A 27,365-nucleotide genomic window follows, 5' to 3' on the forward strand; every position below is an offset into this window, starting at 1 on the left:
TCTCTTGCGCCATTGCTGCAAGGAATGAAATTTGAATTTAACAAACATTTTCTATTCGTAAAAAGCAAATTTAAATGAAATTTAATGCAAACAAATAAATAATTAATTATTGATGCGAACTAATATACAATATCATTTAATTCAAAGAGTATCAAAATCCATGAATAAATATATAATTCCAAAAATTTATTAATCCTAAAAAATTTATAAAAATGCATAAGTGAATAATGGGATAGATTATTAATCCTAAAAAAAATTATAAAAATGCATAAGTGAATAATAGGATAGATTATTAATCCTAAAAAAATTATAAAAATGCAGAAGTGAATAATAGGACAGCTTATTAATCCTAAAAAATTTATGAAAATGCATAAATGAATAATAGGATAGATTTAATCCTAAAAAAATTTATAAAAATGCATAAGTGAATAATAGGATAAATAAATTTTTGGAATTATATATTTATTCAGGGATTTCGATACTTGCACTTGATTTACATATACTCTCAGAATTTAAATGATATTGTAGATTAGTTCGCAGTAATAATTAATCATTTATTTATTTGCATTATATGTCATTTAAATTTAATTAACTTTAAATTTGCTTTTTACGAATAGAGAATGTTTCTTAAATTCAAATATATATGTACAGGGTATGCTTTAAATTAGTATTATATAATTTTCAAACTTTTTTTCGGGAAAAATTTAAATAAATAAGAGCATAAATAAAACAATATATTTAATGCATATAATAATAGAAATAAATTATAAAACACGAATATAGATCAAATTGCAATAAAAAGCTAAGAAAGTTGCAGACAGGGTGCAAAAAGCGTATGGTATTCGAACTCACGACTCCAAAATGTGAACATCGCTACCATCAGCTTTACCACTAACCTAGGATTCCACGTGAGTCACATACATATTTTGGCTTATATACATCATCAAGTAAATCAATTCTTAAAACTTAAGTTTTGTGGTCCTATTTCAGTGTGCTATCGTCTAAAAAATTCACCAGAGTTTGTTCTTCAGCTTCTAGTACATTTTTTACAAAAATCATTGTCTTTTAAAGTGGCGTTCCGATTGAAGTTAAACGGGCTGCTAAAAATATATTTCATGTGCTTACAAATATATGTTAGCCAAAAAGATATATTTATAAAGGGAAATACAAATTTAACATACTCTTCAATGAACTAGAGTATTTAAAAGGCTATCAAATTTAATTTATAATTAACGTTTTTAGTTTTTACCTGTTTCAAAAGAAAAAAATAGCAAATCTTTTAATCATATCTAATTTGCTATAGCAGTTTGATATAGCCAGACATTCATTTTCATTAAAGCTAAATGAGTATGCAGAACTAGGAAATGATTATCAGAACAAATTTTGCTATTTCATGGACTTGGAATTATAATTTTTGCCGCTGATTTTCTTGAACTGTATTTCTTGAACGAACAAGTACTGTAGTTGCAGTTACCTTGTTTTTCTTATCTTTTTTAAACTAAATTCAGCTGATTGCTATCTTTTTCAGCACGCAGATTTCTCGCTATATGTTAATTCAGAAATAAGTATTTTTTAGCAAAACGTTCTTTTCCTAAGCGAGCATTCATCGCTCTTCTGGCGCCATTAATTTTTGGTGACTACACATTATTGCTCCTTTTTCACACTAGCGTCTACATCCAAAAACGGCAGCCTATGAGAGAGGCGATTCTATTATTTTCATCGGGGAGTAGGGAAAATTAGAATGGTTTTCTGAGGAACGCCAACGGCAGTGCGCGATGTTTGCTTACATTAGGAAGTTCAGAAAATTGCAAAGGTGGATTGCCTTAGTTTCTACGGTTACTTTCAGGGAAATATTAGGCAGTTTTTTCGGTTTGCTAATAGATGGAAAATAGATAATTTACCTTTATAAATCGGCGTTTATCTATTTAAACTTCAGAAGATTTAAGATGAAGAGAATATATTTAACACAACAGAACGCAAGCTTTAAGACTTGTAAATCTTTTAGAAAACAATACATCGATAATTAAAAATATTATTTATAGTTCATTATTAAAAACTTTTTATAAATGCATAGTTATCATATAATTAACAATTCATCCATGCATTATCTCATTATTTATTATAATTAAAAGAGAAGATATTTTTTACAGTAATGTTTAAAAATTTGCTGTTGTCTTTTAAAAGATTTACAAGTCTTAAGATTGCGTTCTGTTATGTTAAATATATTCGCTTCATCTTAAATCTTCTGAAGTTTAAATAGATAAACGCGAATTATAAAGGTAAATTGTCTATTTGCCCTCTATCAGCAAACCGAAAAAACTGCCTAATATTTCCCTGTAAGTAACTATAGAAACTAAGGCAATCCACCTTAGCAATTTTTTGAACTTCCAAATGTAAGCAAACATATAGTCCACTGCCGTTGCATTCCTCAGAAAACCATTCTAACTCCCCTACTCCCCGATGAAAATAATAGAATCGCCTCTCTCATAGGCTGTCGTTTTGGGATGTAGACGCTAGTCCTTTTTCACCACGTGACCCCAACGCATCCGCAGACATACGGATAGAAGTTGAACATTGTTGAACTCCATCCGTATGTCATCCGTCACCGCACACCGACCGGATTGCAGAAACCGGATGGAGAAACGCATACGCACCGCAACGCATACGCAGCAGTGGAAACGGGCCTTAACTCCTGAAACTTTCTGTCATCCGGCATTCGTCTTACTGGAAACAGCTGCGCGTGAAACATTTGTAGCGCAGCTCTGGCCAGCCGTACATGTAATGCATGTCTGCTTTTTCGCAAACGCATAATTTCCCACCCCTGTCTACAGTACAATCGAAAATGGCGTTTTCCCTTCCGACATCCGCACCTACTGCCCTCTACCGGCAATAGTTTGAAGCAAGATCTTTTTAAATGAGTGATAAAAGGTTCTATTGGTGCTGTTCTTCGTATGAAGCAATTCGCACGAGATTGATCTCAATCTTATCTTCAAATTTTCTTATTGTAAATGCATTTTTCGTTCTATATATGACTAAATAAATGGATTGCCATCTGAGGTTTCTTATGTGAATATTATTCGTATCTTTCTACTGTACATCCCCTCCAAGTTCGTACCATGAATTTGGAATCATCGTATATATGTATATATATATAGAGAGAGAGAGATTTCCCCTTCACCATTATGTAATGTTTCTAAACAGGTGATAATGTATTCATGAAATAGAGTTAAAAGTTATGCAATCAGATTATTTTGGTGTAAGAAGAACAAAGTATCAAAAGATTAAATTAAATTTCGTTTTCTGTGTACTTGTCGCCAAGTGTATCATCATATATCAGGCTGCCAAATTGTCCATAAGATTTAGTCTACTAGTAGCAGTTCAAACATAGAAACTTTTATTTCATAAAATTACATACAAATATAGACATCACAACATTTTACAGTTCATCTCTTGATTACAATAGGGTACCGAAAACTGTTCTGTTTACTCATGGTATAAAAATATTTTTTGCAAAATGTCGATAAGAAGTCCAGTTGAAATTATTTTCAAGTGACTGGAACACGCTTTTATATATCGAAGAAAAAATGAAGCATCATATTTACACTGACTGGCAACAACATCTATTCATGCAATTTTATCGAAACTAAAAATATGAAATGTATGTGGTTAGAAAGAAGACAAATATCTCGCAAAATGTGTTATAATCACATTTCTTTGTCTTATTAACACCAAAGAGTCTTTGCTGTGAGAGTCTCTATATTGTGCCCTCTTACTGCTTTAGGCTCTGCGCATTCAGCTTTCAGAGTTTTCGGGTAAGTTAAATTTAGAATCCAAGCCATTCTGCAGTCACATCGCAATTCATTTCCTGAAAAAGAGAATTTTATATCTGATTGCAAATAATTTATAAATACTTTACAAATATAAATTGATTAAATATTGTCACGTGTTAAAATACGAGTCCTCTAATATGTTACTGGTAATAGTGTACGAATCCTGAGGGGGGGGATGCGATAAAATATAATAAGAAATACGATTCTTTGAAGTATGAATTTGAATAGCGCAAGTATTTATAGCGAATTTTAGTTCTTATATCTTAACTCTTTCCTTAATTCTGCATAGTTCTCGAGCGTCTTGGTGAGGACCGACGGTTTCTTCATCTGAGGATTAAAATCGGCTACTACTTTCATCTAGTTGGAATTCTAGGGTACTAGATCGGTCAGAGACAAACAAATAATCTCGACCTACGCATCATCGACCGATTTAAGCATCAATGCAAAATATATAGTAGAACAGGCTCTATATTGAGAACCTCAGACAAATATGATCTAAATCTACAGAATAAGTCAATAAACAGTTATATATATTCGATATGGATTTCCATTAATGCATAATTTAATAATAGACCAGTATAGAGAGATACAAGTGGGCATAAAAGGGATATTGAAATGGAATTTATAAACAAGTGTAAAATATTACCTATATAGGTGCCCGGTATTTTATGCTGAATTGACTGCTATTTAACAAGCATTATTATGGATAAAAAATGAAAGAATACGAAAAAAAAGGAATAAAAATCTTTTCATATGAACGACTGTCTTAAAATGTACTGCAGCGGTTCTTCGTGGCCATTGGACCTGTAAATGAAATCAAACGTCTATTTCGAAAGATGAAGATAAGTTTATATTGTATTGGAGGATATATTGGAATCCATGGTAACGAACATAGGGACAAACGATACCAAATGGAACAAGAATAGAGATCAAAATTCGCTATTTTCAAGAAAGAATTTCTTAAAGTATGGCAAACAAAGTGGAAAAATCAGAGATCAGCTAAATAACACATCTCTTTTTGCTAAAGGTAAGTGTTAAAAGATTCTGTTTTAGACTTCTGCTTATATCAGACTAGAAAGCCCGGCGGTTATACAAAATGACCGCTGTTCTAGATATTATAAATTGCAATTAAAATGATTTGTGCAAAGGTGTCTGCTAATTCAAACTGAATTACCCAGGGCAGGCGGCGAGGAAGCCCCTTTGCTTACTGACCCACGAGGTTTTCCCCTTCTACTTGCTTAATTGCTTAAAGCAGAGTGCAATGAAGGAAACCACTGGCGGTACATTTATTAAGAGCCAGCCCTAGCTCAATAAATAAAGGTGATTTAAATAATAAAATGTTAATTCACATGTCAAAGATCACTGTACACAACGTTTCTTATGTAAATCTTTCCACCATTTTTAAGCTCGCCTTGCAGAGGACCATCCATTATTTTTTATTTTACGTCCGTTCTTTCACGAACTCTTGAACAGGCAACATAAAGTTGACCGTGTCCAAATGCAGGCTCAGAAAAAAAAAAAAAAAAAATGCCAGCACGCTTAAGCGTTTGGCCCTGAGACTTATGGATGGTCCAAAGGCAAGTTTTAGAGGAAACTGTCTACGTCTCAATTGAAACGGCAACTTCACCCCATTAGCTAGTACAGTTACGCAAGCAACCAATAAACTCTCGGCGACAAACAGACACTTAAGCCGCATATATATATGGGGTGAAGTAACATCATCTCCTCCGAAACGGCTGGCTCCCGGCTTAACGAAGCACCCCGTTGGATACCGCAGTTCCGTGGCACGCCATTTTGACCATTTGCGTCTTCGTAAGGCTTTAAATATCCCAGATATTAATTTAAAACTAATTTTCCCCTACGTTTTCCCTACATTTTCCATTTTCTTTCTTGGGTTTTTCCTATAAGAGGGATTTGGCTACGTGCGAAATTCTTTTTTCTCGAATATCTACGGAACGGCGCTGAGTTGAAATTCGAAACGCGTATCCTCGGATTCCGAAAAATTCTCCAAGTCCATCGATACCATTCTCATCTTCGTATGACATTAATCGGGCGAGATATTAATTAAAAACTGCGGAAACGTTGATTTCCGCGCTCATTTTTCCGAGTATCAACAATAAACTATCGGCGACACACACTTTAGCCGCTTATATATGTATATAAATAATATCGGGCATGGTGCTTTCCTAAAATATTTAAACCGATTTCATTTTAAAAATGCTAAATACCTATGGGGATGGAGAAACGCAGAAGTCCAGCATACTATGGTAGAGTGTGATGGATTGAAAGATCGATGAGCAACATTCCTAGAGACAAACATTACTACCTATACCTTTATAAACACATCTGGAGAGATGATGTAGAGCTTTAATGGACTTTATGAAATATATTTATGACAACAGACAAACATTGCAATTAATTTCTATATGAATTAAATAAAAGTTTTGTTATTATTGTTTTGATATGTAATATTATCATGAAGTAGTATAATATAATGTCATTTTCATTACGCTATGTCACTTGCTTTAAATTTATTTATATATATCAAATTATTTCTAAAAATATTGTTTATATTGCATTATTTTTTATAGTTTAAAATGCAATAAAAAATGTTGGCGAGGTCAGCAAAGCTGTCTGGTCAGAGGTAAAGTATTCAAAATTTTATGCCGCCAATATTAATTTAAATTAATATAATTTTCTACAGCAGATTTGACCTGATACCTCTGTTAAAGAGATAATGAGCGGCTAATCCACTAGTCTGGTGTGTCAGTACTTAGAGCCATTAATTTATATTCGACAAAGGAACGTGAACAAGTGCAATACCCTCGCCGGGATTCGAACCCCAGACCTCCCGAATATGCGTCGAACATTTTCTAGTTGCACCAAGCAGGGATGTGGAAAAGAAGAGAGAAAATACCTCATATACTCCTCCTTTTCCAAAGGCGACTGGGGATTAGTAGATCCAATTCCCAAATCCTAGCGGTGACGAATTATCGTCCAGGATCTTTTCTTTTTTTTTTTTCCTTTGGTTCGAGCGTTATGTAGAGTCATCAGGTCTTTTGAAGGAGGAGACGTGAAAAATGTGAAATGATCTCGCCGGGACTCGAACTCCGGAGCTCCCGAATACGCGTCGAGCATGCTTCCAGTTATACCACAATACCTCACATACCGTCTATTTCAAAGAGCGACTGGGAGTAGTAATTATTACTACGATTATTATTATTAGATTAGGAAATCCAATTGCGGGATTAGGAAATCCAATTGCTAAATCCAATCCTGGTGGTGACGAATTATCGTTCATCCTTTTAGTTCGGGCTCCATTGTAAAGTCATTAGGTTATATCTGTATCGAAACATGAAAGTGTGAAATGCCCGCACCACGTTTCGAACTCCCGAGCGTGCTTCCGCATATACTAAGAAGGTATGCGGAAAACATGGAGAAAACACCTTTTTTAAATGTGTAAATACATGATAAAAAAAGATGCTACAAAATAGTACATCTTAAATAAAATATGACTTGTTATATTAATTCGTAATTACACATACAGTAAAGTGTGTATGATTTGTATATGCTAATTAATCCATTTCCTTTCCCTAGTTGGTGTTACTTTACTGTAAGATTTAGGATGGCGCGCAAGTCGCATAGTATTTCTCCGTATCTGTACGGAGGTTTAAATCGGTCGATGATTTTAACATTTTAGATAATTAAATTCCGTGCAGCTGTGCTAAAAAATAAGTCGATTTTCATTTCCTTAAATATTGATATTGTACATCGTTGGTTCTCAAACATTTTCTTCATTATACTCCTTGGTAGTTACGAAATATCTTAATTAATCCTCATGATAAAGTATCCTCAAATAATGTATTGTAAAAAATTTATGATGTATTGCTAAATATTTGAGGCTATTTTGTATTAACTAGGAGAACTTAGTTTTAATAAAAATAATACCTCATGTGGTAAAACTATTTTAGAAATCCTTTTTTTATTTTCTTATCAGAAACTTTAGGATAAATATAAAAATGGAATAAAACGTTTTATTTTGTAGAACACCATCTGTACCATTTTTTATTTTTTTCAGGTGTTAATTGAAGACAAGGAAAATAATGGAAACCGAATGCACATTTTTGTTAAAAAATATTGAATTCCAGTTATGCAACTGATAAATTATGAACCTTCTGTATTTTTCAGTGAGAGAAATATGCTTGCAATGTTTGACAAAACTTCCTGATGATAGCATCCTTAAATCAAGTTTCCAAGTCGAGGTTCAACAGTTTACTCAGCACAATACTTAGCAAATTCCTGAACTCTGTTTAATAATGTCACTTTAGCCGCCCAACCGGGATAGTAGTAAGTGATTCTGGCTGCCGTACAGAAGGGCCCAGTTTCGAATCCTGGAGAAGGCATGGATGTTTTTAAATGTATAGTAGAGGGATAGTCTACCTGGTCCCTACCACCCACTAGAGGGCGATTTACGTTTTCACGGTAGGTGATGGAGGTTTTTGTCCGATAAAAAGATAAAGGCATGCACTGATCTATTGATTACACCCCTTAAAATATGGTTCTGAACTTGACCATTCTCTTTCGCGCAGTGCTCTCTTGTTTCCGTACATTTTATAACTTTATTGTTTGTTAAAGAATTTTCTGGTAGGGTGCGAACTGCGCTAAATTTGATTGAAGATCCCCGTCCCTCTCTTGTCTAATCCACGAACTGCGCGACGTTTCTTGTCCCCTATTTCTTTCCCAAGAAGATTGGGTGCTACAAAAAGTCATTTATCGCCATTAATGGGACATTCTATTGAGACTGCAAGCCTTTATTTTCGTTTATCAATATTGTAAAACGTGTGCATGCAAAACAAATATTAATTTAAAGTCTGACGTGTGCTAAAGTAAAAATAAATTTCTTTTACACTCATTTTAAAGTTTTATTATGCTTAAAGGAAGGATGAGCCAGATCTTTTTTATTCTCTGTAAGAATTAAAAGCTTTCCAAGTTGTAGATTTTAGTCACTGATATATATATATATATATATATATATTAATTTCTTAAGGTACCACTTTATTAGTATTTCTTTTTGGACATTCTTTACTATGTATTCACTTTTGGTTTTGACTTTTACCCTTGCCTGCATGAATGACGAAACACGAATTGAATGATTGAAGAGTTAGGTTTGGAGGCAACTTCCCCTTGATAAGTCTGTCTCCTGCCTGCTCAACAATCATTCACTTATGCATTAAAAAAAAAAAAAATAGATTAATTTTAATTTGCTATAGGTGAATTTATTTTTATGGTTTGGTTTTACACTTGATTTGCTTATTTTTTCTAAATTTAAAGGATATTGTAGATTAGTTCGAAAATTAAATCTTTTATATGTTTGCACATTTTTTTAATTATTTTAACTTTAAATTTGCTTTTTTACGTATATACATGCTTGTTAAAATAATAATAATATATATGTATATATATATATATATATATATATATATATATATATATATCAGTTTTGAATAGTAAAACTGATCGAACATACACAAAACTAAATTAATGACATACACAAAACTGATACATAATCAACCTATCAAATATCGGTTTTGTAGCTCACCTCAAATAAGTTTCTTGTCTAGATAAATATTAAAAAATCTTCTTAGATAGCAGAATGGTTTTAACTTTCAAATTTATCATTTTAGGTAAACAGTTCTAATTTAATTAAAAAAATTCTCTTTATTAAATCTAAAAATTGGACTTCTTAAGTCGTTATAAATTCACACTAATATTATTGCAATATATTCCCGTATTAAGCTTTCAATTTTTACTCATTGAAGTTATTTTAAGGTTATTTAACAAATTCCATATTTTAATACTAGAAACGTTTAAATATTTATTCTGTTTTCCACCTGATGTACTTTGGCATACATTTAATTTCTAATACACATTTAATTAATAAATTAATAATTATGAGCGTCAGCAGAATTTTCATAATTAACAAAAAACAAAAACAAACACAAAAACAAAAAAAAAAAAAAAAAAAAAAAAAAATTCAAACTCCCTTATATTCATATCCAGAGATTTTCAGTTTCCTTTTGATACATTCCTTTTTCACATATTGTTGCATTGTACTCAAGTTTTCATGTATGTAGAATTTATATATTTTGTATTGTATTTATGCCAAATTATATTTAAATGATAATTTTTACAAATTCTTGCATCACAACTCTAGTTAACTGAAGGTATTTTTAACACCTTGGCAAAGCTTAATCTTCAGCATGTAGCTTATTTTCTAACCTAGTTTCAGGCCGAATTATTTGTAAAATTAATTACTTAAAATTATTTGTTAACAAAGATGGTCGCTAAATCACGCTAATAATATCTCTAACTGTTGTAATTTATAATGCAACGAGTTCATGTGATTTATAATATAATTCATTTATAATTTTTTCAGCAGTATTGAAATTAATAGCAGATACTAATAATGTTATACATTTAGATTACAATGATTTAGATTGCCATTGCCTTCTTCACTCATGCTTTTATGCTACATTCCTAATATTTCATAATGGCATACAGGTAAGTTTAACTCATTCACCAAACATATAAATCTCTAATACAGCCCACTTTTGTTCTTACGTGTGCTGTATCTTCTATTTTCTTTAATATATTTATTGTTCAGCCTAATTTCAAAAGGTCTTATGATCAAGCAGAAAAGTCACTAAACATTGGTAGTTCGACCCGAGTTTCTAGTCCTAGTGATCCCCCAGCTCTTGATTTTTTTTGTACTTATTTACTGTGTAAAAATGTAGCGTAAAAATTTCAGTTCATGAAGTAAAAATACTTTTTAAATTTATCCTTAAAAATATTGCAAAAATTTTCACCTTTACCTTAGCATATCTTTTTACAAATCCCTCTAATAAGAAAAAATAAGAAAAGAAATTAACTTGGTTTCGGTGATTGATACCTCGGTGCAAATTATATGTAACATTTTTCCAAAAGCATAGAGTTTATATGGATATCAATAAATTAAGGATTATTTCTCCATCTAATTTTCTTAACATGTTTATTCCAGAATTTTCTTTTCCCACTGTAGCGCTTAACTATGAGTTTTCTATAATCATTCAATTTTTTCTAGCCATGGCAACTTTGCATACCTTCTGACAAGTAGTTATATTTTTAACCACTGTATTTTAATTCGTGTTGGCTATCAGTACATTATTCACTTGTTTCACAAGTTATGCGGAGCTCCTGATTGATTGCTTGTTTTAGACTGAATGAAATTAAGCTTAATGTTACTGTTAATTAGCTTGTTATTAATTGAATTATACATTTCTAATTAATTATATGTTCAGATATTTCCAAGTATATTAATCAAACTTTTGCATCCCAATTTTTAATTTTTGGTTATAAAAGTTAATTTTTATTTATTGAGAGGCCTGATTGATTATATTAATTTTCAGTATTGTTTATCTAATTTCTTTCTTCCAGATAAATTTTAGAAAAATCTTCTTATCATAATAATTTAAATTTATTTACAATTTATATGTCAGTGTTCCAAATGCATAGTAATGTTGTTATAATAGATTTCATGTTAAGCATTTTTTGAATTTAACTAAATTTAATTTCTGCAAACATATACATGATTACTTTAATTAACAAAAAATATTTTTAGCACACTTTAACGCACTTTAATACGGAATAATTTTTGGCACGCTAGTGAACTCTATCAAATTTTCCAGTCTAGTTCAGACATCTTGACTATTATTCATGTAATTTATTTAAAATATAATTTGTATGCTTTATAATTATTTAATTTATGATATTATTATAATAAATGAAAGATGTTTGTAATGCTAATATGTATGTTTACCAATACCTTTTATTTTTTTTGTTAGCTCTCGCATTTATTACTGTTATTCAAGTAATTAGCCTGCTTGTTAGATATTTTTTACTTATTCTTGTCATATGCAATTCTATTTATTTATTTTTTTCCTCTTGGCTACAATTGGCTTCGAAAAGTTAAATTGTAACCCTGTAGGCAGCAGGGGGAAGAAATTTTGATTGGCGCAGTTGGACTATACCTCGACCCGGGGGGGGGGATTTTCATTAGCGCAGTTTGAGTACACACAATTTTCTGTATATTTAAAGGCTTAATTCCGTAACTTATAGTATAAATAAATGCATATATTTAAATACGTTTAGTTTTTACTAAATCTAATTTTAAAAATTGCTTTGCAGTTGCGCTATATTGAGTTACTATGAAGGGGTGTGCGGTATAGAAATTTTACTACCTACAAAGTGGGCGGTAGGCATAAAAAGGCTGAATACTCTGGAATAGTGTCTGTGAAGCATGGGACACTCTAAATATGCAGCGAGCCGGAAGTCCTTTCGAGAGGTTGGTGATAGAGGAAGAAAGGTGGGAGAACTTTGGACCCGTCTGCTCTTCTTGAAAATTGGCGACGGAACAGAGCAAAGTCGTACTGTGACCTGTATGGTACACAAAGCTCTGGCCAACGACAGGCGCAATTTTACCTCCTTGCCACGAGGAAGTTCGTGGGATTGCTGTGATACCAGACAAGCGAGACTCCTTGCAACAACGTTACACTATAGATGCAATATCCTTTTCTCTTACACCATGGATAAGATCTTTTTTTTTTTGTTACACAATGGATAAAACCTTATTCTTTTTTTTTTTTTTTTTTTTTTTGTCACACAATGGATAAAATCTTATTCATTTTGTTACACCATGGGTGAAAAATTATCTTGACATACATACATTATTGAATCAAGTATCAAAATCTTTACGGCAGTGCCCACGAAAACAGATGAAGATGGCCCAGAGCTCGAGTCCTGGCTAAAGGCTAGTGGCATGGGCGTCTTCGTGGTTTTCGCCATTCATAACGGGCATACGAGAGTGTTTCCCTTAAAAAAGTTCCTCAGGCGGCATCCCTCCCTTGCCGCACGGTGCATAATGGTGAAGCACCTAATAAGTTAAAAAAGAAAAGTGTCAGCGAGTTGAGAAAACTCTTTCTTCCAGCACAGGGAACAGAGCTTCATTAATGACTGCTTGAAACTCGAAATTAAAAGTTTCATCAAATAGTTAAATAATTTCTCGTTTCCCTTTCGCTGAAAAAAAAAAGGTGCTGCAAAGACTTGAATCTCCCTATAATTTCTAGTTTCCCTTTGGTTGAAAAAAAAAAGTGCTTCAAAGACTTGAATCTCCCTTCGGCAGAAAAAAATATATCTTAAACTAGAATTATCTGAATTCATCAGTAAAATGTTTATCGCTTATTTGATCGCTTCTTTGTATTAAATTCTATTTAAAGCTATTTTTGTCTTTTTACTTCTTTAATTATTTTACCCGTTTTAAATAGAAGAGTCTTTTATGAAAAAGAAGTTATTTTATTTTATTTGCGTGTAGATTAGTTTGCTTATATTACTCACAATCTTATTCAGAAATGATGCGACGCGACTTAAAAAGTTAAGACGTTACGTATGACTGAGGATAGCACCTGTAGTAATGTAATTTCTAATCATTTGGAAGAGTAATTTTCAGTCGTATGGAGTAGGTTATTAATTATTTTAAATAATTTGACTTCATAATTTTAATATTGTCATAGAAGAAAATGAACATACCTATCAACATTCTAAACAATGTTATAGAATATATCCAAACCAAATGAAATTTTGTATTTATTCACTTCAAAGATTTGAAATTCAGTTGCACTCACTTACCTAGAGCTTCGAAATTCTTTAGCTTTTGCCAAACGGGTGAGAATGTTCTTTCATTTAATGTTAAAATCTTGTTCCAGCTGATATTGAGCCATTCTAAATTTGGTATATTTTCAAACATGTCTTCAGGAAAATTCTTTATTTCGTTGTAACTGAAAGCAGAAATTTAATTAGTATCAATTATCATTACATTCACTATTCGTTACAAAAATAATTTCTTAAATGCTCGAACATTTATGCACTTTTTCTAATTCTCTGACAGTAGCGTGTTTTATGACGTAAATTGATGTCGTAGGTGTTCATTACACCTACGACATCAATTTACGTCAGCATCAATTTACGTTATGGTCTTTAAATACATTCAGAAATAGCCAAGTTCCATTTTCATAGCAAATACTGTTTGCATTAACATGCGATTCATTATTAAATCGAAGATGACAGAAACTATTTTATAGGATACCATTGCTTACACTTTGAGAAATTCCCATTCTATGGTTGGGTTTGAGATCAGTTTGTGTTCTTTTATAAGTATTCACTTTGTGGACAAGTTGGAATTTGCGACTTATCAGAAAGCAATAAACTCATTTTCTATTTTTGCTGTTTAGGTAGTCGCAGCAACGCATAGGTAGGCAAGAGATCCCCAAAGTCGATCCTAGACACATTAAAATATTAATTAAAGGAACTAAAATTATCTGAATGACATTTACGTATAAATAAAGAAAATGACGGATTTTCAAATGTTTAGTTATTTATACATACATATATACAATAACATTTCTAATAATAGTTATTACATAATAGAATACGGAAGTACGTAGTTATTACATATCTTCTATCTGGAAAAAATAAGTCATTTTCTTCATTTTGATTATTAAATACCTATATAAACTAAATATTTAAATAAAAAAGTCTATTAGGTAGCGTTTCACATAGTATCTGCTTAGAATAAAACAGAAGTTTATTCGAAAAAAAAATCGACTTTTATCACCTTCATCCCTACTGTTACTATTCTGGTGCTTGTTTTCTAAAGATAGAGGTGCCAATCAATCTGCAGTTTCTTTCTGCAAATTTCCGAATTTTATTTTAGATAGATTCTTTTTATTAGTTGTAATAGAATCAAAGTTCATTAAAAGCAATTTTGAAATATTTTCATTGCAATTTTCTGGGGAATATTTTCTGGAAATTCATTTGGGATACATATATTTTAATTTCTATTTCCCAACTTCTGAGCTTGCTCTGTTAGTTATTCCACTCACAACTAAACGGAGTATATTATTTTAGCCCAATGTATAAAAACTTGTGTATTGTGGATGGCTAGTGTTAGAGACGAAAAGTTTCTACTCTGAATTTTCTCTTCCCTTAAAAGACGAAGTTAAAATTTTTTTCACCTTCATTTATCTCCGTGAGATAGGTTTATGTTATAACCGAGTGAGTATGCCACGGGAGATAAAACATTGTTCGACATTAGCAGGCTTGTCCTCATAGGTATATAGAAGCAGAGAAAGAAATACAGTATAATAGCATCCTTGAATGCAAATGCACTGAATAGTGTGTCTTCTATTTGATGCTATGAAGGCATAGTAAATTTGTGTAATAATACATAAGATTACTAATTTAGAATATTAAATAATTAGCACTCATATGGATTCAAATATTATGTATTATTTCTCAAATAAATATAGTACCAAGGAATCATTTTCTACCAAATACCTAACAACAGAATGATTATATTCTCTGATTGCTCGAAATTACTATTAAAATTCTGAACACTGTGAGCGTAAAAGCATCTTGCCGTGTTTCCATCATTTGAATTGCCAAAACTTAGCTTAGGCCTGTGCATGATGAATCTAGATTTTAAATGAGACTTTAAATGTGCATAACTTTTCAATGAGATTTTATTTCTTCCAGCTAGTTCTATATCATTTCGGGTTTTCACTTTTTTGTTATTGTTGGAAGGTTGTAGGGTAAGTATATTAAGTATTCGAGGAAAAGTATGCATCTCTGTAGTACTGATATTCTAGACTGTATATCAGTACAGTCTGGAATATCAGTACTACAGATATCTCTGTAGTATTATGCAGATATCTCTGTATATATTTCAGACCAGATATTCTCGATGTTCCGCTATTAAAAATTCACAGCATTTTAAAGAAAATAAAGTGTCTATCCAATGACGATATTGGGTCAGAATATGACTTTTTACCCTCGTGCATGCAACCTTCTGACTTCAATTAAGATTTAAAATGGGATAATTTCTTATTTTTGTCCTTTAAGTTCTCTTCAAAACATCCAGTTAGTTTTGTACATAATTTCATAAAATAATTGTTTTTCACGTTTATTCTGATTAGTTCCTGCTTTACTTCAAACTACTAGTTCCTGCTTTACTTCAAAGAAACTGTGAAAATGCTGATGTCAAGTATTAATAAAATTGTTTATTCGTCAAAAAGCATGTGGAGAATCCAAGTAGATAAGATTTATTTCTTTTTCTATAAATATTGAAATTGTAAACAGATATTCTAGTAGTACACTCACTGTGTCTAATTATTATTAAGGTTTATACACATATACTAAGAACCTGTGCACAACAACCGTTGACGGGTAGTCTCGGCGTAGTTCTGATTTTTTGGTATTTTCGTTATAAGTGTGAATGCAACAACGATGAAACGGATGGCATCGTGATGGACATCGTGAGCACAACGTTCTAATATAAACGACTTGAATGTGGACCCCGAGAGATGGGATTTTGAAATCTTACGTAGACAGTGACCGTCCTCTTATTTTGAAGGTCAAGTGAGCAACATTTCATCATGATCGAAATAAAAATGTAGATGTGCGTGAATTACACATATGATTTTAAACCAGTGTCATTTTACGAGTTCAGCTAGTAATTAATAATAACTGAAATAAATCTGCTTTTATTACTTTTAAATCGTTTAGTTTGTTAATTAACAACAGAATAAATATGGAAAAAAAATTAAATATCTTATGCTTTACCGAAAGTGAATTCACTGCCACTTGGAAGAGTTTGATGAATTTTTGAAGCACAGATATCTCAAAGTAGCAATACAATGTTTCTAAATTCCTGAGTTTTTGCTCCAAATTTCGTTAAATTAGCATCAAATATTATGCGTATAAAACGTGCACCCCCTGGAATGGTTTTTGAAATATCTTATGTAGGTGACTTTTCTCTTGTTTTGAAGGTCAAATGTGCCAAATTTCATCAAGACCGAAATAAAACTGTGGAATCGTATGAAAGACAAACAAAACGGACACTCTTATTTATTTATATAGATTATTGTTGTTGTTTATAATATTCTGTTATATAAAACCTTAATAGGCATGTATTCTGTGTTCAAGATATATTATAGTTTTTTTTTTCAATTAGTGTGAGTAATTACTGAAGGATTACTATTACTACTGTAATTAAAACTATTACTACTGTGTTACTTTCTTCGGTACTTCCTTATTAAAGCGGCCTCCAAAAATTAATCGTTAATCAACCCAGATGTAACATGTAGCAAGGTATAAGAATACCCTGGCGAGATTTCGGCAAGATATCTCGGCTGATTAGCGATTCATTGATTAGCCGCTATGATAGGAAGTACCCTTTCTTCTTTACCGAAGTTACATCTGTAACTAATATCACAATAATTTTTGGAAAAATGTCAGAATTCTTCAGTTTAATTTTAAATGAGGCACTCATTTTTCATTATGCACAAATCAATTAATAAAATAAGTATCTAAAATTTACTGTCACTTCCAAAGACATTATTTACATGTTGCGATTTTTGACAGATGTAGATTCCTTATCTTCTGATAGGCTAAACACATTGTTAGCAAATTTATGCTGTATTTAATACCTCTTTTATTACTTCTTGCCTAATTTTATTTGTATATTACATTCAGATTTCTTTTAACATTGTTCTAGATTTTAAAATATCTTTACATGGAAAAAAGGCATATACGCATTATATTGATTTTTTTTTTTTTTTTTTTTTTTTCAAATTTAAGCAAATTTTGCTTTAAAATCGGGTTGCCGGTATTATAATCTCTACCTCAGAGATAGTGACAAAAATCTTGTGAATATGTAAACTTAACCATTCTCAGTTTTCTTTTTAAAATTATTTTATTATATTAAGTTTTGTTACTTTTTTTATTACATAAATGCAGTACAAAGTATAATTGCAGTGATCACTGTGTAATGTAATGTATTTTAAAAGGCTTTGAATTTAAAATTTGCATTGAGAATGAATACAATTAATTACTTTAAACTGATTAAGATGCACCTTAATAAATTTAAGTCTTTTTGATTGCACTTTTGTGTTACTCTCTGTTTAAACTGGTAAATTAATTTTTTACTTCTTCAGCTTCATTTCTTCTGGATTTTGATACTGTTGCGAAAATTAGGGGTTATGATATTTCTTTAACATCCTCTTGATGATAAAAAATATTTATTTATTCGTGCAGGTTTGTAGCTTATTTTTCTGAAATTCTGAATTTTTCTCGCGTAGTATGAGAAAGAAAGAACCAACAAACTTATGAAATTATATTTGCTAGTTCAGTTAAAAATGTTGTCCTCGTTGAAATTTAAAGCAATTAGAATGATATTTTTTAATAATATATAAGAAATAAATGCTACCAATTTTTAAAAAAATTTCCTGAAAACGTTTACATAACTATCACACGCGATATCCTTCGTAAATAATAAATATTGAATAAATTGAATTTTTTACAGTATGTTATTTAAGGGCTTTAGCAATCATTGAGGAAGAGATACATTTTAAAAAGCTAGCAGGCATAAACTGAAAATATATCTTTCCAGTTGCATTCATAAATATTTGTTAAAATATTTCTAAGGCTGCTTATATAAAACTGAAAAGTTTCGCAAATACAAAGGCATAAACAACTAAAATGGTTGATACTTCCTGAGGGTTGCACTTACCTTAAATCTATTTTGCGGAGCAACACAGCTGGATTAGGTATTATTTCTCTTTTCACTTCCGTTAAGAAATTATTATTTAGCTCCAGAATTAGTAAGTTTTTGAATTTTGAAAAGGCAGTATCGTATATGCGAGAAATTTTATTATTGCTTAAGACTATTATTAGCATGCCGTTATTTATTTCCTCTATATCCTTATTAACACTTTCAAGATCCCCTCCACTGATTTCAATTTTCCTAAGGGCCCGAAGCTTTCTCAGGACAGACCAATCCCAAGTATTCAAAAGAGAGGAATTACTTATTACTAATGCTTGTAAAGTATCTTCCATTCCTTCGAAAGCTACATCGGTATCTGTTAAAGAAAACATGTTTGAATTCTCTAGCTCTAGATCTTGGAATTTCACATTGATGAAAGCATTATGAGGAATAAAGTTGAAGTTAGAGTTTTCGATCTTGAACCGTTCAATATAATTTCTCATTTTTAATGCGCTGGCAGCATTAACTAAATCTTGTTCATTGTCAAGTCTAGAACATATGATATCAGCTGTATTATGTTCCATTTTACAAGTGCAAGGATATAGATTTTCTGATGATGGGCAGCTTTGAGCTAGAGACAAAAACGCAATGATTAAGCATACTGAGGAAAACATATTTTAAATTTTCATCAATCAAAATAAAGGAACTATAAATAATAGCATACGAAGAGCTACAAATATTCGCAATGAATGATGCATCGAAAGAATTTATCATCATATAAATAAAGATATTGAAACATAAATACGATAAGAATGAAAACAGATAGTATATCACCAGATAGCAGCTGTTTTCAAAAGATGTATTTCCTTATCATTTTTTGGTAAAATAAATATCTTGTGACTGTTTTTCATCTTCGGTCGAAGGAAGCATATATATTCTGAAAATAAAGAAAAAATATAGACTTATCTGATAAAACAAAATGTTTTTTCCGAAATTTTGAAACAGCAAATTACTAAGAATATTTCCAACATATATTCTGCTGATCACAGCGAAATTAATAGTATACCTTTTACTTCTAAAAGTAAAATTTTAGTATTAAAAGTAATCTAAATATGACAGCTTTGCACGACACTACTGAGTTTTTGGAATCGCTGAAAATTGGTAGTTTGAATCCTGGCGAATGGGTCCGAATCCTGGTGTTTGGGATGGCCGCATCTGTGTTTTCCTTACATATCGGGTGAATGCTAACCAGGTTCCCTTAGAACGTTTCACACAAGGGTATCCATCCCTTTAGACAGATAGGCTTCGGGTACTTTGCAAAGCAAACATTAAGACGAATTCACATTTGTTGGAGAAATAAAAAGATATAAAATTGTTTTACAGATATCATTGAAATAAAGGAGGAAATTATAGTATTTTCATTTTTTTTCACCCTATATAAGTATTTAAAAAAATAACGTGATAATAATGCTTTTATAATATAGTCAAATAAGGCTGATTTAATTCCTATATCAATTATTTCGAATTTTACTTGGTAGAAAGTTTTACCCGGATACTATTTGAATCAATGTAAAATAACTTTTTTTACCCACAACATTGTAATTTATAAAATTAATATAATAATGTAATAAATCGAAAAATTTAGAGTAGAATAAAAAGCAAACAAAAAAATCACATTCTCAGATACGTAGGATAAAAATTATTTATTTAATTTAAAAGTACATTTCATAAATAATTACATTGATAAAATACATTTCTTACATTTGATAAAATATTTGATACAAAAATACATTTTATATAATTTAAAACTTCATTTTCTAATGTATTTACAAGATGCTTGCATAAACCTTTTATCTTTCTTCTGTCAATATTCAAGATACGTATAAAAGTACCAATTCATAATAAACATTTTACATGAAACACCACAGGTCTTTTGCCGAAAGCTTCGTCAAATTCTTCCCTTCCAGGTGAGGTGGTTCAGAACAAAATCCCACTGTAGCTCTTGGAAATTTCGTATTTATTATCCAGGAAATTCTGCAATCACATGCAAGATGATTATCTGTAAAAAAAATACAGAATATTTTATCTTTATCACGTCTTTCTGTTATGTTAGCCTTTAATATTTAAAACTTCAATTGTATTACTTTTTTATTTACATAAACTTTAACTATATTTTTAATTTCAAATAATTAACCTAAATTACTCACAGGATGTAATAATTTTGTAACACAGCATAATCAACAATATGTACAAATTAATCCATAGACTTGTAACGGTTTCTTTAATTAATGCTTTATAAATTTCATTATTAAACAGAAGCTGTAACTATTAATTTTGTATAATATATGTGTTCTGAGATTCATTTATTAACTTTTTTACATTACGAAAATTCTGTTATCAACTAAATATTAGAAAAGATTATTCAATAAGTTTGTTATTAAGAAATTAATAGAAAGTTGGACATAATCCATTAAAGATACTAAGTAGGTACCTTTTGTAGTTGTATGTTTAAAGAATAATGGTTAATAAGAATGTTGGAATTTACTTCGTTTGTTTCGATCGTGTCGAGATGAATAAAATACTGAGTGTTGGGGCTATTAAGAATAGCAGCCATAAGCCTAAACGCCTTTGGGCGATTGTTTACAGTTTTAATCCCAGCACATCGAATGCAGTTTCTATAAAATCAAGAATCATTAGTTTATTATTACAGGACATAATGTAACAAATTCAGTTCGTGTCAGAATGGTCTTGTGAAACTAGCCTCTTTGGAAGAAAAAGCAAAATATTCTGAGATTTTCCTAGGCTTTTGAACTGAATAATCTGACTTTTCCTTTTTCGCATATTTGGAATCATCTAATTTTTCGCATATTTGGAATCATCTATGGAAGATTATCTCATAGTCGAGAAATGTTTTAAATTTGTATCTGAGTGATGCAATTAATACATGACTAAAGAAAAAAATGCATAAAATCAGGTAAAAAGAACATGTACGGATAGTAGAAGTAACCGTTTATAGGAACCATTACTGAATACCGTACAAATAGCATCCTTTCAAATTGCCACCAACACCGAAAGATCATTATGCAGTCATGAATTCAGGTAATTTTAGAATTTCATATGGAAATATATTTTATCATAAATGTGATAGTTTGTTCTCAAAGAACAGTATACAGCGATGCTCAAACCTGCATGTAAATGTAAATGTAAAAAAAAAAAAAAAAAAAAAAAAAAAAAAAAAAAAAAAAACCTCTTTCCTCGAAATTGCGAATAATCATATTTCACAAGAGATCAGCATATTGATGACAATTAATAATGTCACTTTAGAAAAGAGCCATATTTTCAAAAGCACAATGAAGTATACCATCTAATTGACAAAAATAAATGCAATTAAAATATACGTAGCACATTTTCGTATTAAAAAAAAACATTTCTTCATGCATTTCTAAGCAAATTGCCATACGCTGTAAATTCACCTAACTATAATTTTGTAAAGCTTTATGACGTTTAAATCACACTGTATTTACTTTTTGTCTAAAAGGGATGTTTAGAAGCTAGTCACATAAAATGTGGTTCATGACACTGTCTACTACTGGTTGCAGAGAGTTGCAACTTTTCTTCGTTACCGATATTAGCAAATTACTTGATCCCAAGAAATCCTGTTTCTAAGCAATCGTAGAATATAGAATATATGTCCTGCTGAATGAGTATAATATTTGGACAAAATCAAGGTGCGTGTTCATTTAGGTTGCTTGGAGCTTTCCAGAAAGTTCACTGAATCAGAATACATTTGGGAATTGTCCAGAAGCAGGTGCTGATGAGATTAAAGGGAAGACTTCAAACAACACACAGAACAGAATTAAATTATTTTTCATTTTTATACTTTATATGAGAGAGAGAACTCATCGGTCATCTAAGATTAGTATAGCATTACATGGTCTGCTAGGACTAAAAGGACCTCAAGTGCCATAGTCCAGAGAAGAATCTATTTTCCCTTCTACTATATTTTATACGATGAAGCCATCAGTCGTCTAAATATACATGTTGCCATAGTCGGTTCAGTCTGTATTTAAATCCAGGTATAATAGCTTTAATTTTCTCTTCAGGACTGGTAAAATCCATTTGTGTGCATTTTTCTGATATCTTTAATAATACACGTATACGTGCATTTTGAAAAATGTACACTGCTCAAAAAAAAAAAAAAAAAAAAAATGGGACAGTCCTATATCTCCCGATCTACTGGGCCGATTGACAAAATTCAAATTGCGTTCTTCATGTCTCGAAAGCGCGACTTAGGATATATATTAGATTTATATATAGCACTATTCTAACATAGGTATTTTGACACAAAATCGGACTTTTTCTGAAATAACATACCAATTGTTTTACATATTTCGATTCTACAACTCAAATTACGCCTAAATATGAAATTTTGTAAAATTTGGAGCGAAATTTACGGAGAAATTCACAAATTTATGTTGGCACTTTTTTGTCAGTTTGCGCCAAGAATACTTTACTTGGCGAACTTCTTAATATATGGCAACCTAGTTTCCTTTCCCGTGAGAGGAAAAAAAATCACCATCGTTCCTTTTTTCCAAATAATATTCTTTATATTATATTTTTAATTATAACTTATTATTTTAAGTATTTTTTTCTTTTTCGAATTTCATTTTAATTGTTTAAGTTGAACTTTTTTTTTTTTTTTCGAATAACTGTTTTAAAAATTTCTATTTACCTATTCGAATTGCGTAAATAAAGGTGCAGCGTTTATTTATTTATTTATTTTTTCAAATAGTTTGCTTTATATATATTTTTCGTCATAGTTATTATTTAAGGTCATTTTTAAATTTTTATACTTTTATTTTAATTGCTTGTGTTGCATTGCCTCTTCCGATAATTGTTTTAAAATTTTCTATTTATTCCTTCGAACTGAGCATTTTAAATATATTTATTAATATCAATTTTCCAGAATTCGATTTTATTTATTTGAACTGCGTTTCTTTCGGAAGAATACTTTGTAACCCAGACTACGATGCGTTTGAAAACTGCATACTATATTAAAAGAGAAAATACAGAAAAGCACAGTTTTACACGCCTTTCAATGTTCCGTTCAGAAAAAAAATATATATATAAGAGAGATGTATAACAGATATTTTAACTTAGGATGACTTGCATACACTGCTTTAAACAATTTTATCATTGTGCCCATTACTTTACACAATTTTATCCTACATTTGGTTTCTTAAAATGTTATTCATATTTTAGTCAAATATTTTATTTTTGAAATCGCAAGAATCAAATATCATAGGATTGAAAATTTTTTAATTTAAAAAAATCCGAATACTAAATTTTACGCAAAAATTTATTTTTCTTCTCTTTTTCTTTAAGCATTCTGAAAGTATATTGAAAAGTATCCAACTTTTCGAAACATTTTGGTATTTCTGACAATCCTTTTAAATAAAGTTATCGCCTTCCATTTCATAAAGCCGCACTCCCACAAACGGCCGAGCGGTAAAGTTGCTGAACACTGGTAGTTCACTCCGGAGTTCGAACCCCGGTAAACGGGCTGGTTGCATGGGCGTTTTCGTGGATTTTTTCATGTGTACCGCGTATGACAGCTGGTTTCCCTTAGAAAGTTATTCACGAAGTATTTTGTCAGAGCCTTTATCAGTCTTTAGAGGCTAAACATTTTGAAGGTATGAGATGAAAGGAAAGACTGGTTTCATCAAAAGGTTTTGGTTTATTTTATTATGACAAAGCACACTACGGCTATCTGCCTAAGGGGAGGGATGCCTTCGTGGAGGACTTTCTAAGGGAAACTGACTCGCATACACGTTACACATGGGGAAAACCACGAAAACACCCATGCAGCCAGCCCGTTCGCGGGATTCGAACCTCGGACCGAACTACCAGTGTTCAGCGACTTTACCGCTCGGCCGCTGTTTCATCAGGAAGGAAAGAAAAACATCTTTAGGTGACATCCACATACATCACTGGATAAACTCCTGAATCTTCAAATAATTCGACTGAGAAAATCACGGCATTCACCATTTATGATACGATATATGTTCTATAACGTAATTTACACAACCATATAGTTTAAAACCAGTCGCTCTTTACTTTAATCTGCAATGATATCGTTTTGTCTTTTCTGTTAACACAAGCTCAATTGATGGTATTTGCCGGTGTACACGTTCAAGTGTTTTCTCTTTGAACACCTAAATTCTTTGAAGTATCCTGAAAGTATATTCGAAAGCGTCCAACTTTTTGAACATCTTGGTATGTCTGACAGCCAAATTTCCCTGCAAATTTTTGCTTACTTTTCTCCCTAATTTTCTTCTTTCCTTCTACAGTTATTTTCAGTGCTCACACAAGAAAATTAAGATTTTTCGACTGCTAGACTTCCATAAATTTTGCATTCTTGTCAATTTTTTAAAATATCAATTATATGAATTGCGTTTCAGCTAAAGACAGCTTTTCATTTTCTACTCATTTTAGCTATAAATAAAGTTTAAAGCGAAGTCCAAAGGATAAATATTTTAATTAAAAGATTTTTACTAAATGACAAAGAAATAAAACAGTCCAGCAGGGTTTATTCTGTACCACCGAGTAACCCGATTCTTATATCGGCTGAAACAATCTAAATCATATTTAAGATCATGTTTTTTTATACAATCTATAACGTGAGAGAAAAATTAGCTTCTTAAAACATTTTTTCTAAGAGGATTAACGTAAAAGATTATATTTATATATATATTTTTTTTAAAGCTGGGACTTGAACCAAATTGTCAAATTTTTAAAGTTTAATTTACATGGTAGTTATAATTAAAGTTCCAATTTGAAATGGTCACAAAAGGAAAACTACCGGACCAAATGTTATCAAACTTGGGAATCGTGTATAGGAGGTTATGGGAATTTATTTTCGGCGGAATAAAAAGAGTTCAAAAACTCACCATCAGGGGAAAAATGGCGCTGTATACAATACTGTTAAATGAAATAAGACACGAAAACATGTGTTTAAATTGTGTTTAATATTTTCCGAAACGTGTTACAAAGCATGTTCAATGTAGCGTCCAGCATTTTCCGAAAGCAAGTTAAATCATGTTACTGCATTCTCAACAGCAGCTCTTAGCATATCAGGTTTGATTTTGGTTTGGCTTATTAGATTACGGCAAAGCACTCGAGGGCTATCTGCCTTAAGGGAGGAATGCCTTCGTGGAGGACTTTTTAAGGGAAACTGGCTCGTATACACGTTACACATAGCATATCAGGAGGAATGTTATCAGTGTATCACATTTTTCATTTCTGCCAAATTGTTTAGATTATCACCATAAACAGTGCTTTTGAGATAACCTCATAGACAAAAGTCACAGTGGTTGAGGTCTGGTGGGAAGAGGGGAAGTTTTGGCCTATAAGACGTTCATTCGTGAAATGTTGCCTAAGTAACTATGCGACACTCTTGAGGTGGTGCCCAGCCCTGCATAAAAATCGTAGTATCTAAAATTCCACGTTACTGCAGTTGATGTATCACGAAACATTTTAATATTGACTCTAAGTGAGCTGCAATCGCAGTGGTCCAGCTGTCGACTGCTCTTCAGAAAAAAAATGGTTCTGTTATAAGACTAGCTGTCATTCAACAGTAAACGGTGTGAAATCACAAGAAAAAAATCACAAGAAGACAAATTTGAAGAACATGCAGGACGATTGAGTACACATACTTATTTTCGGAACACAAGCGGTTCTCCGACTGGTTATTGAATAATGAAAAGATGCATTTTCATGCAATACAAAACATTTGGAATACGTTTTCTGGCTGAATAATGTAAGATTAAAAGTCATCTGCTTAATTCACATCCATTTACAAGTCAACTACTCGGGCAATTGCAGAATCGTTTTGATCCTGAGCTTGTAAGTCAAACCTAATATCACTGGATTTAAACACTTCTTTAATCTTCCGAGAACGTTCCTTCTTTAGCTCATATTCCAAGAATATTAAGTGAATACAATTATTGCCAAAGAAATTGAATATTCATTTGCACTACGGCTTGGTAGTTTACTAACGAGTTAACAAAACTTAAATTCTGCTTTTTGTGTCTAAGAATACAACAATATTTTAAATATTTACAAATAAAATATTAAATTGGAGCCTCATCAGGTGCCTAGCGTTCGAAAAAAAAAAAAAAAAAGATTGTTAAATACTAATTGTTTGCTGCTCAGTCTAACCCAGACTGCATGGTTGGTTTTCGTAGTTTTTTAGGTTCTCTTTACAAAGATTCTCTATGAAAGCATCTTAATCAAATAGCTCCCATGTTCTTTCTATGTTCCAATAACCAACTAACCTAGTTTAAGCGCGATTTCCAAGTGAAGTTAATAGTAAAATCCGAATACTCATTAAAAATCATGTAGCTAGCCAATCGGGAGTAACATGAAAGATACGGCGCCAATAATTGAAATGTTGTTACGGTACGCTGTTTCTTAACTTAGATGGTCATTCCTTAATTAAATAGCCCACCAACGGCCGAGCGGTAAAGACGCTGAACACTGGTAGTTCAGTCCGAGTTTCGAATCCCGCGAACGGGCTGGCCGCATGGGCGGTTTCGTGGTTTTCCCCATGTGTAACGTGTATACGAGCCAGTTTCCCTTAGAAAGGCCTCCCTTTAGGCATCCCTCCCTTTAGGCAGATAGCCCTCGTGTGCTTTGCCATAATTAAATAATCTAATCCAATCCTTAATTAAATATAATTGATTTGTAAATTCTACTAGAACTGACGGTAAGAATTGAAGTGGAAATAAGTAATATGGTGTGCAATCTTGATTAATATAAAATTAAAAATATTTGCATAGAAAAATGTTTGCATTCAGACAGAAAGTTTTTTGAAATATTTGCAATTACTTTATAAGAAGGAT

The 27,365-nt window shown here is 31.4% G+C and overlaps 2 protein-coding genes across 2 annotated transcripts in view; both read right to left on the minus strand.

Annotated features, from left to right (window-relative positions):
* Positions 1–3,371: 3,371 nt before the first annotated feature.
* On the minus strand, positions 3,372–19,212 carry LOC118186555 (oplophorus-luciferin 2-monooxygenase non-catalytic subunit-like). The gene is made up of 3 exons (XM_035356662.2): positions 18,490–19,212; positions 13,551–13,699; positions 3,372–3,865 (listed from the first exon to the last, which is right to left on the minus strand). The coding sequence occupies exons 1-3, from the start codon at positions 19,134–19,136 to the stop codon at positions 3,723–3,725; spliced, it is 939 nt and encodes a 312-aa protein (XP_035212553.1). The 5' UTR covers positions 19,137–19,212; the 3' UTR covers positions 3,372–3,722.
* A 936-nt stretch (positions 19,213–20,148) lies between these two features.
* The window catches only part of LOC118186563 (oplophorus-luciferin 2-monooxygenase non-catalytic subunit-like), a 31,650-nt gene continuing 24,433 nt past the window's right edge, over positions 20,149–27,365 (minus strand). The window contains exon 3 of the mRNA XM_085818668.1: positions 20,149–20,521. Within this exon, the coding sequence (XP_085674794.1) occupies positions 20,373–20,521 (149 nt within the window). The 3' untranslated portion in view covers positions 20,149–20,372. The remainder of the gene's footprint in view (positions 20,522–27,365) is intronic.

This window comes from Stegodyphus dumicola, chromosome 6 (assembly GCF_044657685.1).
Source record: "Stegodyphus dumicola isolate Sdum_Otavi_A_Nest chromosome 6, ASM4465768v1".
Taxonomy (NCBI): domain Eukaryota; kingdom Metazoa; phylum Arthropoda; class Arachnida; order Araneae; family Eresidae; genus Stegodyphus; species Stegodyphus dumicola.

Coding starts and splice junctions, on each gene's coding strand:
- LOC118186555 (XM_035356662.2), bottom strand. CDS start 19,136: ATGTTTTCCTCAGTATGCTTAATCATTGCGTTTTTGTCTCTAGCTCAA. Junction 13,700..18,489: donor CTCCGCAAAATAGATTTAAG/GTAAGTGCAACC, acceptor TTCTGCTTTCAG/TTACAACGAAATAAAGAATT. Junction 3,866..13,550: donor AAAGAATTTCGAAGCTCTAG/GTAAGTGAGTGC, acceptor TCTCTTTTTCAG/GAAATGAATTGCGATGTGAC.